General features: G+C 54.1%; 1 protein-coding gene across 1 annotated transcript in view; it reads left to right on the plus strand.

Moving 5' to 3' along the window:
• Positions 1-15,151, plus strand: part of LOC143427951 (headcase protein-like) — a 57,264-nt gene that overhangs the window by 11,020 nt on the left and 31,093 nt on the right. The window contains exon 2 of the mRNA XM_076902482.1: positions 1,555-1,651. Within this exon, the coding sequence (XP_076758597.1) occupies positions 1,555-1,651 (97 nt within the window). The remainder of the gene's footprint in view (positions 1-1,554; positions 1,652-15,151) is intronic.

Consider the following 15,151-nt stretch of genomic DNA (forward strand, 5'->3'; position numbering starts at 1 on the left):
CCTCTCCCTTTCACCCCCTTTCTTTCCTTCTTTCTTTCTCCCTTTAACGATCTTTAACCATCATCGCCGTAGAGTGCCGCGCACACCCGGTGCAGCCAAGGCTTTTAATGGCTTGGGAGTATGTTTTCCTTTTTTTTCCTTTGGTTCCTCTCTCTCTCTCTCTGTCTCGGCTATTAAAAGAGAAAGAAAGCTCGTATGCAAATGATCGCATCGATGGGACTCCGTGCTCCATCCTCGAGGCTCGATGTTGTCGTTGGATTTCGAGTTTACGCGCCGGGGATGATCCGCGGCGATGCAATTTCATGGGGAACGAGCACGCGACCATAGGATTTGCTTGCGCGACGGAATAATCGCTCTATCGATTCTCTCGTTTCTCGTCGTCGGTAGTTACGCAATCGACGGTTCGCGTTAGTCATCGAGAGGCAAACACCGATCCAGTCGGGTGCCAGGTAACGCATAAGTGGCGATGATTGAAAATAACCGGTCGCTTTGCTCGGTTCTCGCGTCACGTAAATTAACGTATTTGTATCTCGACGCCGACTACGGTAGGTCAGCCTTTTCCGATCGAACGTAAATACATACCTACGCGTCGTCTCTCTGTTCCTCGTTCTTTCTCCCCTCTCTCGCTCTTAATCATTAATCATCCCAAGTAGTCATTTGCGATAATTTACGATCGGTTACGAGAACGATACAGAAAACTCGAGTCACTGCACCGTCGTAGCCATTGCCAAAACTGACGATGATGGAGGCGAAGATAGCGTACGATCCGCTCTTAAACGGAGGCCAAGGTTGAGGTCGCGACTCCCCACTATCCACAATGCCACCCATTCTTCTAGACTCTGTCCGCTTCCTGGTAGTCTGACGTAACTTTTGTCCGTCGACTGTTCGGCCTCCGCAGCCGTCGTCACGATTCCAAAGTTTGTCGAACAGAAAAGGAAACCACGACGAATTTCCTCGAAATTCCACGTAGACTACGTTGCATCGGTTATTGGGTCGAACCTTGCCGATAGCAAAATCCGCGCTCGAATCAAACGCGACGGTCAGCCAAGTGTGAAGCGCATGGATACGTGCTTCCGCGTCTCTCCTATTCTTCGCCGCGAATCGAATCGAATCGAGTCCTGGAGTTTTCGCTCGCGCAGATGTTGCGGATACTATTCGATCGAGCAATTTCGAGCACACGAATTCCATTCTGCTCGACTCGTTCGGAAGTTCTACGCGTCGACCGCGAGGGTAAATTCTCCTTCCATTTCGTTGGGTTTCTCTACCCACTCAGGAGTAGTCGACGGAAATTTAACGAGTACCCCACGGTGTACGATACACGCGTTCTTCGCGAGTTCGTTCTCTCGTCTTCATTGCCGAGGATAAACGTACGAGTTCGAAAAGCCACCCCTCGCGTTGCGCGAAACACACCGAGGGTTATCAAGGGACTGGAGAACGGAGGAGGAGTTATCGCGTATCGTCGGAAACGCCGTAGAAACCCTGACTTTTTTTACCCCCTCGGTGAACCGACCTTCTACAGTTGTGTAATTTTTTTCTCCGCTGTTTGTTTTGTAGGCAAAGTTGCGGTGCGAACGGGATCTTCTCACGACGCCTGGACTTTAGCGCCTTCAACAGTCTACCGCGCACTAAACTCAACTCCTATCACATCAAGGTAAGTGACTTTTTTTGTTTTTATTAATACCACACGAGAGGACGAGAAAAGTTAAGTTTAGACGGATAACGATCTCGGATGCTGGTAGCGAGTGGAACGAGAGCGAGGAGGAACTATACGGGATGGATTTCTTAAAGCGGAAGGCACGCGACGATAGAGCAAGGTCACGGTGAACTTCGAGAGATCTTGTTTCTTTAAGTCTTTCCAGCTAGCTTTACTTCTCTTAATCGTACCTACAATTCTCTTCGTCGCGTTGTTGGAGAACGAATATCGCCGCTAGAACCCTCCATTCCTTGCGCGCTATACATTTGATATCGCGATGCACGTCGTCCAAGTAATCTCTCACGCGAGCATTATCGTTCCTTTTTCGTTCCGTCTGGTTCTCCTCCCCTCTCCTTTCGTCGATTGCGTCGTAACACTGTCGTCCTACCCCAAATACGAGGGAAAATCAATACCGTTCCCCGCGCGGAACGGTTCCGTGCATCCGCGCTACCATCAACCACCCCTTCGTCGCGACGGTACGCGCGCGCTAGACTCGTTTGCTCGAGCTTTTTCGCTCGACGTTTAATCACCGTCCTGGCGACGAGTTGCGTGCGCGTTGCGGTAGGTCGATCAACCAAGGCGTGCGTATCGTCCTCGAGATTCGTCGAAAGAGTAGCAGTTCGCGAGGAAAATCGATGTATCGTGAAATGGTTCTCACCCGAGAACACTTGCTCCCACTGTATGGGACGCGTAACGATTAATAGCGCGAGGTTTAGCGAGCTTGAAATTAGCCATCGTTTCGAGAGGCAAGTCGAAAGGAAAAAAAAGAATGACTAGCAAAACAGCCGGTGCGCTTCCCCTGTGGAGAGTCGGATAAGTGGCGGTGCTCCTAAACGAGCAACCGTAACGGCGGAGCGTGGTGCAGTGATCCCCTCGTATTTTCGTCGGCAGGACCTGTGCTCCCCGTTGCTCCGCAGCGTGGGGTTAGCGCCGAAAAATACAGTCTGGCCGAGGTAGGGGTTAATTTGTGACTTGCGTAGTCCGTCGTTTGCATCCACCGCGAGACCCGTGGAATATTGTTGCGGGGAGCGTTCGTTCGTGGACCGCGATCGTATTTTCTGAAATACGCGCGAGTAACGCAGAAACACGAGAGCCACCGGCCTTTTTTAGCGTCTGGCTTTTTCGCGTAACCATTCATCGCGAACGTGCCTTCTCTCTCTCTCTCTCTCTCCCCTTCTCTCTGTGCGGAGGTTCGCTCGTAAAAGGCCTTCCAGGTTCACCTTTCGTACGACCACGGACTGTTCCGGCCGTTATTTATTCCTTTTGCAAACGCAGAAAAGGCGCGCGCGCACGCTTTATTAGAAGCAACAATGGTTACGGTGCAACGCGAGTTTACAGCGCGGATTCCTTTCATTCGCTCCGCACGAAACGTATCGCGCGCGAGGAATTTCCCAGCGGCTCCGCGTGAAAAGCTGGCCCTCGTGTTTTACGCCGAGGGCTGTACAACCTTGGAATAAAAGCGAGCCAGTTTCTTTCGCGCGCGCACCCCGCGGTACCGCGATAAGCCTCTTTCACTCGCTGCTTCGTCCAACCATCGTCCGACCAAGATGCTCTCCGACGATCGATTCCTCGTCACCGACCGACCAACCACCGCGCAATATTCGGTACATTTCCGTTACGCGAAAATAGTTTTCGCCCCTCGCCAATCTTCAATTGCTCGGGAGCTCTTTTCTCGCGTTTCGAATTACAGGGCGCGGAAGGTTTGCCTTTTGAACGTTGAATATCAATACGCTGCCAGGCCTGCCGCGCAACCCTCGTTCGCGGTTACGTCGCTTTCAAAACCAGGGATCACTGGCGTGAATTGGAAATCACCGCCACCCCTCTTCCCTGCTGTTGTATCGCGGCGGTCTGCATCCTAGCCGAAATCAGAGAGGAGGGCTCCGCGTTCTCGTCGAAACGAATCGTTCTAGTCGGAGCGCAATCTCTACATCGGAGAAACAAATATTTGGATTTAGGCACGGGGATCGTGGGAGTAAACTGAATTCTTCGTCGATCTGTTGGACGATTTAAACACGAAGCGGATGCAAAAGATGGTGCATTGTTCCCTTTGGAAGAATAAGTGGCAAGTTCGAGGAGCGTGGGACTAATTGTTTGCGTGCATCGGCACGAAAGAAGGCGCGGGGGAGCAGAGATTAATTAAACGGATGACGTCGAAAACCTTTTGCCTTCTCGTCCGCGCCGCGTATTCTCCTCGTTTCGGTGGCTCGACGGACATTGATTCTCGATCAACAGACACTGATATACGACAGCGAGACTCGACCGGTTCGAGCTAATAGAAAACGCCAGTCGGAATTGATCGCGTCCACCGTGCACCGGGTAGATATCGATGTCACCGATTCTTGCTCGTCCCGTTCCCTGTCTGCTGGTCAACGAGAACTTTTCCACGACGAGTAAGGAGAGATATCGGGTCGACTAAAACCGTGTCGACGCTCTGGCTTCCATCTCGGTGAAATCGATTCCGCGGGGGAGGACGGCTAACGATCTCTAGCACTTTTGCCAACGTTTTCGCGATTCCCGAGATCCTCGGGGATTAGACTGGCTGCCGTCGCGGGAACCGTGTTATTCCTAAGATAGTTTCCAAGTAATATAATCCTGGAGAGCGAGAGTAGACCCATGCCTGCTGGCGTTGATTAAATTCAAAGGTTCGTAGATATAGGTGGATAGCGGGAAGTTTGGCTGGTGGCGAGTTTCCCGGTAGTAGTTTCAGGTGCTGGCTTTCCTAATTTTATTACATAGCTGGAACGTATATACGCGTTTCGCGAATAGCTATGGGGGGTTGTGCCTTTTCGACTTCCGTCCAAGTTTGATCGAATTCTGGCATGCAACGGGACGCGATTTATCCGTCTAACCTTCGCATTAAGGATAATTGTTGAAACAAGGAACCGCGGGAAGCTGTTAGCCACGCGTATTCGAGTTGGCAACAATCGCAGCGAAAGAAGAGACGCGGTTTTACTCGAGGGTGCGTTCCGCCGTCTCTGTCGTTCTTTTTCTCTCTCCCTCTCTCTCTCTCTCTCTGCCTCCGGTATTATTCTCTTTTTTCCCTTTTTTGTTCCCCGATGGGTACATTTTGTGCGTTAACCCTCGTTCCAGGCCCGACTCGCAACGCGTACAATGGAGCTTTGCATTAAAGGTCATTAGCTTAAACGTTCGCCTTCCTGTTGCGCAACCCGCGCAATTCACCGGCCCGTTACTCGCGAGCAAGACCATTTCAAACTGGAATAATCGTGCCGATTTTTTCAGTCCCCGATTTCAGAGGCTCGCGGCGCGAAACCGTGGAATACCCGCGCGAACTGGACCGTCCTTGAAATCTCTCTCCGAACTCTAGGATAAGTCTCGTGGCTCCCTTGGGAGACCGAGACCTACCTCAACCGGATCGATGCGAGATAGCCCCCGTGCTTTTCTCGCCCCAACCTCGTCACGCACACAGCTATTTTTGACCCTGAACTTGAGAACGCGCACGCCTCGGTTCCTTCCGGGGCTGACGAGAAATGAGAAATCGAAGAACGCGCTCCGAATTCGATCGGAAATGATCGCCGGCGTGATTGGCCGTCGTTTCCGGAGTGCCATTTCCTCAAAGGTGACCCTGACGAATCGCCTCGACGGGCCAATAGAATGACCGGTTCCCGCGGGGAAAAGGGCGACGAGACAATGGTGGACGCGAAAGAGAGAAACCGGAGGAGGTGGGCCACGTCATAATCGGCGAGACAAATGTCGTTCTTCCTGTACGGACGTCGTCGTGCACGGCTGGCTCGCGGGATTGTGTGCCCACGGCAAAAAAGAAGCCCGTCGGAGAACCTCGCGAACGAACAAGAAAAGGGGGAGAGCAGCCCTACCTCTGGACGGACGTACGAAAAGTAATGGACGCGGTCGGTCGCGATCGCGCTCACTTCCGTCTTCTTCGAGGAGGAGCATTATATCGTATCCTGGCGAAACGCGGCTCGACCCGCCTTTTACGGGGCTTCCCTTTTCGCTCGACCGGCTTTCATCTTTCCTTAAACGGGAAACCCTCCTCCTCCTCCCGTTCTCTCGATCCAACAACGACTCGATATACGCTCGTACCACTTAGCCAGTAGCAGTAGCAGCAGCAGCAGCAGCAGCCTCTTCGGACTCTTTTCATCGAGACTTCTACGGTCGGTCCCCCCTCGACCACGGATGATTTCTATGCCACTGGGCCACGAGAGAACCACCCACGCCGCGTTAATTATTTCTCTCGACGATTCCTCCCCTCGAGAGAAAGCTTTCTTTCCTCGTTACGGGGAACTCTATTTTCCCGCCCCTCGTACTCTAGGCGATCCGAGCTCGGTTGCCACCGAGAAAATGGAAATAAACTCCCGTTATGGAAATGGGAAATGGTCCCGGGGTCTTATTACGATATCCTTTCCTAGGATACGATTCTCCTCTCCATGATCGCAACGATCGTTCCCCAGGAGTATCGAATCTTCTCGCGGCATTTTCGTGTAGACGTACCGGGTTATTCGATCGCGTAACAGGATTTGCCGTTTACCCCGACGACGGGCTAAAACGGAATCGGGTTAACTCTTCTTCGATCCTCTCGGTCGATAGACACGCGAACGTAGGCGTGTATCTACTCGATGCTTCTTGAACGGTTAATAAATTGGCGATGGTGATGGTGATGGCGATGGTGGTGGTGGTGGTGGTTCTGCGCGATTGCTCATCGATCCGGGAGCACGAAAGACCCGTAATTGGTTGGCCCGTGGACGAACAGAGATATTATTCTCTGCGGCGGGGTGCGGTGCGCGTACCCGGTGTTGGTATTCCGAGTAATTATCGAGGTGGAGCGAGGCGAGCAGAAACGTATTATCACGGGACACACGGTTCCCAACCAGTCGTATTACTTTCCCTTTCTCTCCTTTCACCCTCTCCCCTTTATCCCGCGACGTCTTTGTCCGGACGGTCGTCTGTACCCGTCGGCTTTTTCCTCGCCGTCGTCTGTTATCCTCCCCCAGGAGAACCGGAGGAGAATCCTGATAGAGAAATAGTTGGAATACTGCAGGTTATGCGCGGTGATTTGCTTCTTTCTCCGGCAATCGATCGATTTGTCTCGAGCTTTTTTTCCTCCTTTCTTTTTTCCCTTTCTTTTACGCCATTCTTCTTTCGCGCCCTCGATCGATGCGCCGCGTGCGTATTAACGCCCGTTCGTTCCTCTCTGCCGTTTCTGCGTTCGTGGACCTGGAGAATTCTTCCGCGAGGATCGTTCGATAGCGGCGCGTTCCCATCGATCGTTCCCATCGGAGGGACCCTGCGAAGCGAGACGCCCCGCGTTCTTTCCTGGCCCGTTTCAGGACGGTGGCCCGCGAAAACTTGCTAGATTTATTATGCCATTATCTCGACCGATAGACGCCCGGTGAGGAACGTTTATGGCCAACGAACGTCGAAATCTGACTTGGCGGGAGGTCGACGCGTAACGCGTACCATTCCGGGCTCCACTCTTCAATGGCTTCTCTTCTCACGCAGGTATTTCTGATTCCCCCCGCAACGGATAAACGCTGTTTGCACCGTTGGGAAAATTTGACATCTCACCGGACGGAAGAGCGTCTGGGAATTGTCTGAGAAAACCGGAGGTAGAATTTTCGTTATTTTCGCGCCCCCTGGCACGATACTGGCTAAGTCGCGAACGGCGGTGCCGAGCTCCGAGAACTTTCCTCTCTGTACAGTATGCATTGTCCGGAAGCGTGGAATGGCATTCTATTAAAGTCTTCCCCGAGACGAAGGTGGGTGGCTCGTTCGCTCCCTTGCCCTCGCCGAGTGTCGGAGACAGTCTGAGAGGAGTCGATGCCCTATTGTCCCTTCCTCCTTTCCGTCGACGATCCTATTTCTGGAACCAGATATTTATTCCTTCTCGCGAGATCCCTTAAACGAACTTAACTTAAATTACCGACGCTCGCGAAATTAGATTCCAACCGTGTCAGAACGGGGGCCACGTTATCGCATCGAACGAAGCAACGGTGTCTCGCGAGTTTGAAAAGCCAGCAAAAGTACGTCGTGCATGGTTGCGCGGTAAACTTCGTACTCGTAATCGGTCGATGAATGTCAAGGGCAAAGGGTGGCGCCGGCAAGAGGGGGTGGGCTCGCGGTAATGGCCATGCCCCGAGGGATGAGGCGGCGGTGAGTGGCCTGTGCCTGCCCCAGTGGTGGTCGATATCCGAAGCATCCAGGATCCGGCTAAATTTACCATTTCCGAGGGAAGGAATAGACGATTCTGCCAAGAATCGTCGCGCGCCTCAAAAACAGGAACAGCATCGCTCTCTCGCCACGTTTGTCAAGAGAGTGAGAGAGAGAGAGAGAGAGGAGACGTCGAAGAAAGGTTTCCCGTTGCGGCGCAAATGTCCAGAGAATCGTTTACTCCCGTCGTAAGGATCTCCGAAACGGGTGTACGCGTAACCCTTTTGGTTATCCGTGCGGATCGTGGGATTCGGGGGTGACGCCACGAACGACGATCCTCCCGCTAGCCCAGGCTCCCTCGATGGACCTAGACACGGCCGGATAACAACGTCGCCTCGAACAGCGAACCCCCCCGGTGACATTAACGCAACCCCCCTTGGCACTTTCGGTCTTGAATATCAACGACATTAGCCACAACCCCTGGCAATTTGATGCCCGTGGACGGCATCGGAATGCCAAAACCTTCGTACCTACGTAATGCCGCTGGAGCTCCATTGTTGCTCCTTACACCAGAGATCGCCGAGGCTCGTACCTGATCGAGAGGATGGAACTTTTCGAGTTTCACGGGACGTGAGAAAGGACGTGACGGTTGGTCGGTGTACGCGTCGAATCGAGGAAGAATAGGTTCGTTCCAAGTCGGAAAACGTTAACGCGTTCGGTAGTCCCGGTTAGTAGAGCTATTTCGGAGCTCGTTTGGTACGCGTTCATCGAGGAAGGCTCTCTCGGTTAATTTCGATTTTCACGTTCGCCCTTTTGCCGCGCGTCTCCACGCGAGGATCCGCGTAACGAGGCAATCGAGAGAATCGAACACGAAGTCGAATCTCGGGCGTACACGAAAGAGGAGGGAACCACAGATGTTGCAGGATCTCGGCACGATCGCGAAATCTGTCTACGATGTCTGTCCCTTCTCGTTTGCCCGATTTCGATTCGACACGTGCCAGGCTATCCGCAGGAGTCCTCTTCTCCCTCGTTTCTGAAAGTTCGCGTCGCCGGTAGGATTCGCTCGGTTTCTCTCCTCCAGGATCCAATCTCAATTTCCCTGGAGTACTCTCGGAGAATATCCCGGGTTCCTCGCCTCGCTCCTCTCTCGACCGCGCTGCCCTTTTCTTTCCGCCGACATTTTTCGGTGTCCGTCCGTCCGTCCGTCCGTCCGTCCCGTTCGGCCGTATGCGTTCCTTCCATTATTCCGCGGAAACCCTCCATACGAATCTCGTTACTCACTTCCGCTGGACGCGCGACTAAGCGAGACCGCCGCGTCGGATCGATTCGAATCGCGTAGCGTGTCTGGCGACGTTATAAAAATAGAGAATGCCACGGCCAGTCGTTGCCCCGGGAACGATCGTTTCCTGGTCGTCGATGGTTTCCGCGTGGCTTCAGCGAGGACGCGTTAGGCTAGCGCGGCACCCTTTCTTTTATTAGACGAGACGAGACGAGACAAGAACGAGATGGGAGCAAAGGAGGTCACCCTCGACGGAAAGGATCTCGCCGAGAGGATCAGGCGTCGGTAGAATGGGTGGGCTCCCTCGATCGAAGGGTCTCTCGCTCTCTCTCTCTCTCGGCTGTACATTCTCGGCTCGTCTGGAAAATCTGGTACCGGCGCGCTCCGACACATCCACGAGGTGTTCCCGAGCTGACGTTACACAAATTAGCGACCTTTATTCCGCCCTCTCCCCTTTAAGTCTACACGGTGGCGTGAGAGCGGGGTGGCCCCCAGGGGGTGGAGGCGGGAATCAATGGCGCAGCTGACGAGCGTTCGGCTGCGCATGTGCGCAGACAATTCTATCGACCGTCGCTGCAGCACAGACACGGCCTACCCCTTCCAAAGCTTGCGGGCCAGGCTGATCCCAACCAGAACCAGAGGGTGGCGAGAGGGAGAGAGAGAGAGAGTGAGAGGGTTGTTTCTCGAAGACACGGCCATCGCGTACGATAGCGGTGTACGCGCGTACGGTGGAAATCTACGATGAAAAAGGAACCAGGGGTCGGAGAAGAAGGGGTGAGAGAAAGGAGAGAGAGAGGTGCACCGGCTGCGACGGCGCTGCAACGCTCCGCGGCCTTGACTCCGCTGACGTCGCCAACTTTCCCCGATGATCCACCCGGAGCCGGCAGACGTCCCGGCGTCGCAACCGGATTCATCTCCGCCTCCTTCCTGCTCTTCCACTCATCCCTCGCTCATCCGCACCACTCCGCGCCCTCTTCCAACCCCACCGTAGACCGAACCCTCTTTCTTCTTTTTCCATGTACGCGCGCGGAAGCTTCTCCCTCGAATTACTTCTTCGCTGGCCAACGAAGGTGGCTGCACCACCGGTGCCAGTGACACCCTCGCCTCGTAAAATTACCCGATCCTCGTAACCCATTTCGGAACCGCGCGAGTCCCAGGTGGAAATCGCTCGAGATCGAGCGCGATTACGCACCGTGCGATCGGGCCCGATACCCCGTGGCACGCCTTCTTCTCGTACGCGGTTGGCCACGGTTTGCCCCGCTCTCGCGTGCATGCATTATGCATACATCCCCCGGGTATTAATATTACGCCGGGTACACTTAGCGCGAGTAGGCCTCGCCTTTTCCTCCGCTCTCGTTTCTTTTCCGGTCCGTACTAAAATTTCAAAGATTCAGTCGAGAATCGTAAGTTGGCCGGAGTCGGGGGGGTGAACGCGCTGGAGATTGCGTCGAAGCGGATTCCCCGGAGACGAAGGAACGGTCGCGGCGTCGCCTCTCTGGCCAAGGAGAAAGTTTAAAGCCCGTTTCGATATGGACGACCGACTTTAAGATCTTTCTTCGCCCGGCTCGTTCGAGGCCTCTCCGTGTTCTCTCCCGACCGCGCACTCGGCATTCTCGACCCACGCAACCTCTCCGTAATCGAGAGGGGTGTGGCACTAGGGCGGCGAGCAAAGGTGTGTTTTGCGCCGGATCATTTTTTCAACGCGGTCGTATCTTAAGTAATGACTTCCAGGGCCCAGGGAATCCCGATGGGGGGAATACGCGTGTCTCGTCTATCGCGTTTTCCACGCGACATTGCCCTTTCTCTCCCGACTAGTCCGCTCTCGTTGGCTCCCTTTTTCCTCTTTTTTTTTTACGGCTGGTCGTCGAAAGCAACAGGACCGATGCAGGATTTTTTCGTTTCGGGGGGATGCGTTTTTACGGCACTCTCCGGGATTCCCCGTTCCACCACCGCTTCCCGCGCGTTTAAGGGAACTTGGAAACAAATTGTTGGTTAAGTCGACGCTAACGAACCACCATCGATCGAAGAATTGCTCCCTGAACAGTGCTTCTTCTCCACGAGCGAGTTTCAACTTCCCTTTTCGCTTCCTACTCTCTTTCGTTCTGGTCTTCGTCTTTCGTAGCGAGGCTCGCCGTCGTCGCCATCGCCATCGCCATCGTCGTCGTCGTCGCCGTCGTAATCAGAAACGCAGCCCTCCGGAGCAATTTTACCCCTTTGTTGGTAAACGGCCGGGCCCGGTCGAAAATCAGGCGGCAACCCCTCCTTTCCCGCTGTACCACCCCATCTCCACCCCGTCGTCGCAGCTTAACGATGGTTTTCGTCGTTTCCGTCATCCGTCGACACGGCCTGCCGGCGGACTGTTGTCAGCTATCAACGGGCAGACAATAGCGTGATTAGGGCACAATGTTCCTCCAGCAGCAGCCCTCCTCGCTCTCGATTGCTACCGGGCTTGTACGCCTCTTTCCGTGTTTCTCTTCGCGCATCAGCTCGCTTGTGCACACCGGCCACAAAAGGACGCGTCTCTTCTTCCTCCTGTTTTCCCTCCGGAGAACGCCCGGAAGCCATTGTGCGCGCACCACCGATCCGGCCAGGTACTCTTCACGCGTCGAGAGAGAACCACGCGTTAACTCGATGCGCGAGACCAGCCTCGAAAAATGTCGAGCGAATTTTGAAAAAAAACGAACACGCTCGTACATCAGCGGGGGACGCCTCGTCCCCACCCGCGTCACCCGGACGAGACGGGGAAGATTAGCTCCGGTCTCTGTTTGGGGAGCTGATTAGCTGGCGGCCCTTTGACACGGCCAAGGGGCGAGCCTGGTGCAAATGACGATTCCCACCGTTTCCTTCATCCGCCACGATCTTTGTCACCGTTCTTGTATCCCATCCATTCTCGTTATCTCTTCTTTTGCTTTTCCTCCTCGATCGCGGGGAAGATACTCGGGGGGCAATAAAGTTCACGATGCAACGTGACTCGATCGAACAGTATACCATCCGGTGTTGCGAGAAGGGAGGAGAGATCGTTGACTTTTCTTGGAGCGAACCACGGACTGCATCGGTCTTTCGACCCCGGGGTTGCGTAACGTAAACTTGGAATGCCAAGTTGGCACGAGCGCTACGTATGCACATATAAGAAGAAGAAGAAGAAGAAGGAAGGTGTGTCGTAGGTAAAAGAAAGAAAGGAAGAAAGAAAGAAAAAAAGAGCCGGGAAGGGAGAAGAGGGTGGGTTTTCGCGGTTTTTCACGAGCTCTTCGCGAAATCTCATCCTCCGGGAGATTTCGGCTTTGTGTTCGAGTCGCGAGACGTTGTTCCGCTCCTCGTCTCGACGTTTCGATCCAACTTGACGCGTTTATCGGCGAAAAGAGCGACGCGCACGGCAACCAGCAGCAGGCTGACGCGTTCGTTCCCCCTTCTCGGCTAGAGGCCTGCTCTCGATCTATCATCGGCATCGCGGACCGAGACCTCTCCTCCTCACGGCCGACTTTATCCGATCTTTTGCCAGTTCCGTGCTACTATCGCGTCTCCGTGGCATACCGTAATGAAGATTTATAGGCAGCTTACCGAAACGGGGGGGTGGGATCATCGGGGATGGCTTATTGCCGTCCTCGGAAAGTTTTCAAGGTTTAAGCACCACCGCGCCTTCTCTTCTCCCCGTCTCTCGAGAGAACGGCGAACGTTCTCGGGGGACGAAGAGGGAGGGAGGGAGAGACGCGAAGGGATGGCTGATGAGGGGATGCAGGACAACACCGGTATATTAAACTTTTTATAGAGAGAAAGAAGGAGTAGGAGAGCCGGTAAGAGGATTCTGTCATATTAAAATGCTCGTCTTGGAGTACCTATCTCGAGAGGATACGCACGCACGCGCTCTTTGCTCTTTCACCTGCGTCTCCCTCGAGCGTTGCTAACCCTCCGGAGCGTTCCGGAGCGTTCCGGAACGAGCGAGCCCATCTGGCTGAGCCCGGTGTTATTTTCACCGAGGAAGAGACGCGAGAGCTTTCGGGGATAAAAAGAAGAAAGGGGGAAGGAAGGAAAGTTTTGCAAAAGGAAACCGGAAATTCACGAGGCTGCCTCCCTCCCGGGACGATTAGATCTATCTCTCGCCTATTGAATTTCGCGATCCACGTAAATCCCTGCTAGCGGATCGCGCGAAACTTTTTAGTGAGAAAAGAAGCGAGAAAACTATTAGGGAGAGTTTGACGAGCGTCGTAGTCGTTTAAGAGACGGTCCACGCAAAAGGGTAGCTCGCACAGCGCACGGTCAAGCCGAAGACCGGACCTCGGCTCTGCTCTGGTGCGGTTAATTCGAGAGAGGTCTCGGGCGTGTCATCAGCCATCTGGTTGGACCCTCGCGGAACTGGCTGCCCGTAATCGCGACGTTTTGTCACTTTTACGCGGAGAAAATAGTCGCGGGGGAGAGCCTAAAGGGGCAGAGAAACGAGCACGACGGTTTTATCTTCCAGTCTTAACCGTTTCTTTCTTTACACATTCAACGTGTAATTCTTTCGAGATTGCTCGGCAAATGTTTGCCGGAATTTCCGCGAGGCGTTTACGCGTTGATGAATTTGTCGAGAATAGCGAGACGGTAATTGGAGAGGCAGAGGCGAAGGGGTCGCATTCTCCGGCTCTCGGAACACACCCGAAGAAACCTGTCCACCTTTCACGCGTATCGCCTGCGTCGCGCCCCTCTGGCTAGAAAACTCGATATCCCACGATCTAATTTCCGTGGCGCCACCGTTCGCGACAAAACGTGCGTTATCGTGTTTAATGAGACGATCGTGTATCCGTGAGAGTTCGCGTGCGCGTTTCCTTCGGGGCGGCACCTGCCTGCGCGGCGTAATATTTTCGAATCGCGTGCCCGACGCGGAAACATTGTTGCAGGTCAGTTGAACGTAACGTGAATCACGGCTGTCGGCGTCGCTTGCCAAGAAATTCGTTTCGTACAGCCAAACTGCCTCTCGTCGATATTGAATGGACCGGGGAACTGCGTCGTCCGTCGAGATGGAAAACTCGTCCCGTCGTTACGAATTAGAGGCTGCTGCTACACCATTAAGATCTCCCAATCTCCGTATTTCCATATCGCGGTCTAAATTTCCTGACGAGACGAGACGCGCGTCACGAGAGAGAGAGAGAGAGAGAGAGAGAGACTCGGTTAATGCGGAACACGATCGTGCCATAAATTCCACGGGAATAAAGAGGGGCGACGAAGCTCCGACTGTCCCGGGCGTAAATACCGCGGGGCCATTAAAACTTTTCGCGTACTCGGGTCGGAATTTATTTGGCTGTAGCCGCGTGTGTCCGGCCGTGGGAGACGTCGTAACCGTTTTATGGCGCCAGCAACCTCTCTCCCGTTTGATCCGGACGCGCCACGCGTCTTCCCTTATTATTTAAGCGAATCGCGCGTCGAATCGCGCGATCCTTTTGATCCGCGTTTGCGACGAAAGGTGAATCGCACGGACCGTTTCTCAGGAATCGTGCCGGAACGAGGAGGACGGGGGAGACGACGCTGGGCGTGTGTAGTAGCCGGGCCTTCTCGAATTAGAATTCCCGTTTCGGCGCCGGCCAAAAACGTTTCCTCGATCGTCCGTGAAGCGGCGAAACGAACCGTTCTCCCTTAACGATTCCTTCTTGCTTGATACTAAGTGAACTTTGTCGAGAATAGGTTTGTAAGGCCGCGAGAGCGAACGTCGCTCGCTGGCTGGCTGGCTGGCTCGACTACTACGACGATACGCGGATAATACGCTGTTGGTAGAGTTTCGCGTCAGGGTCGCGGTACTCGGCGGTACGTGTCGTAACGCACGTTGGGCTAGGTTAGTAATATCGTCGCGAGCCGGCGCGGAGCTATTTACTAGCTCTATTCTTGCGCAGCAGCCAACCGAGGCGCGCGCTATATAAAAACCGCTTCCTTCCCCCGTCCTCCCTTTCCGGTCGCTGTCGTGACTCGACGACGGGACGATTCCTACCGATATCATACCGCGTAACGCACCGCGTAACGCATCGCGTCTGCGTCTGCCTTTTCGTTTTCCTTTTCGTTATCCGTTATCAGCCGTTACGATTGCGATG

This window comes from Xylocopa sonorina, chromosome 10 (genome assembly GCF_050948175.1).
Source record: "Xylocopa sonorina isolate GNS202 chromosome 10, iyXylSono1_principal, whole genome shotgun sequence".
In the NCBI taxonomy this organism is placed as follows: domain Eukaryota; kingdom Metazoa; phylum Arthropoda; class Insecta; order Hymenoptera; family Apidae; genus Xylocopa; species Xylocopa sonorina.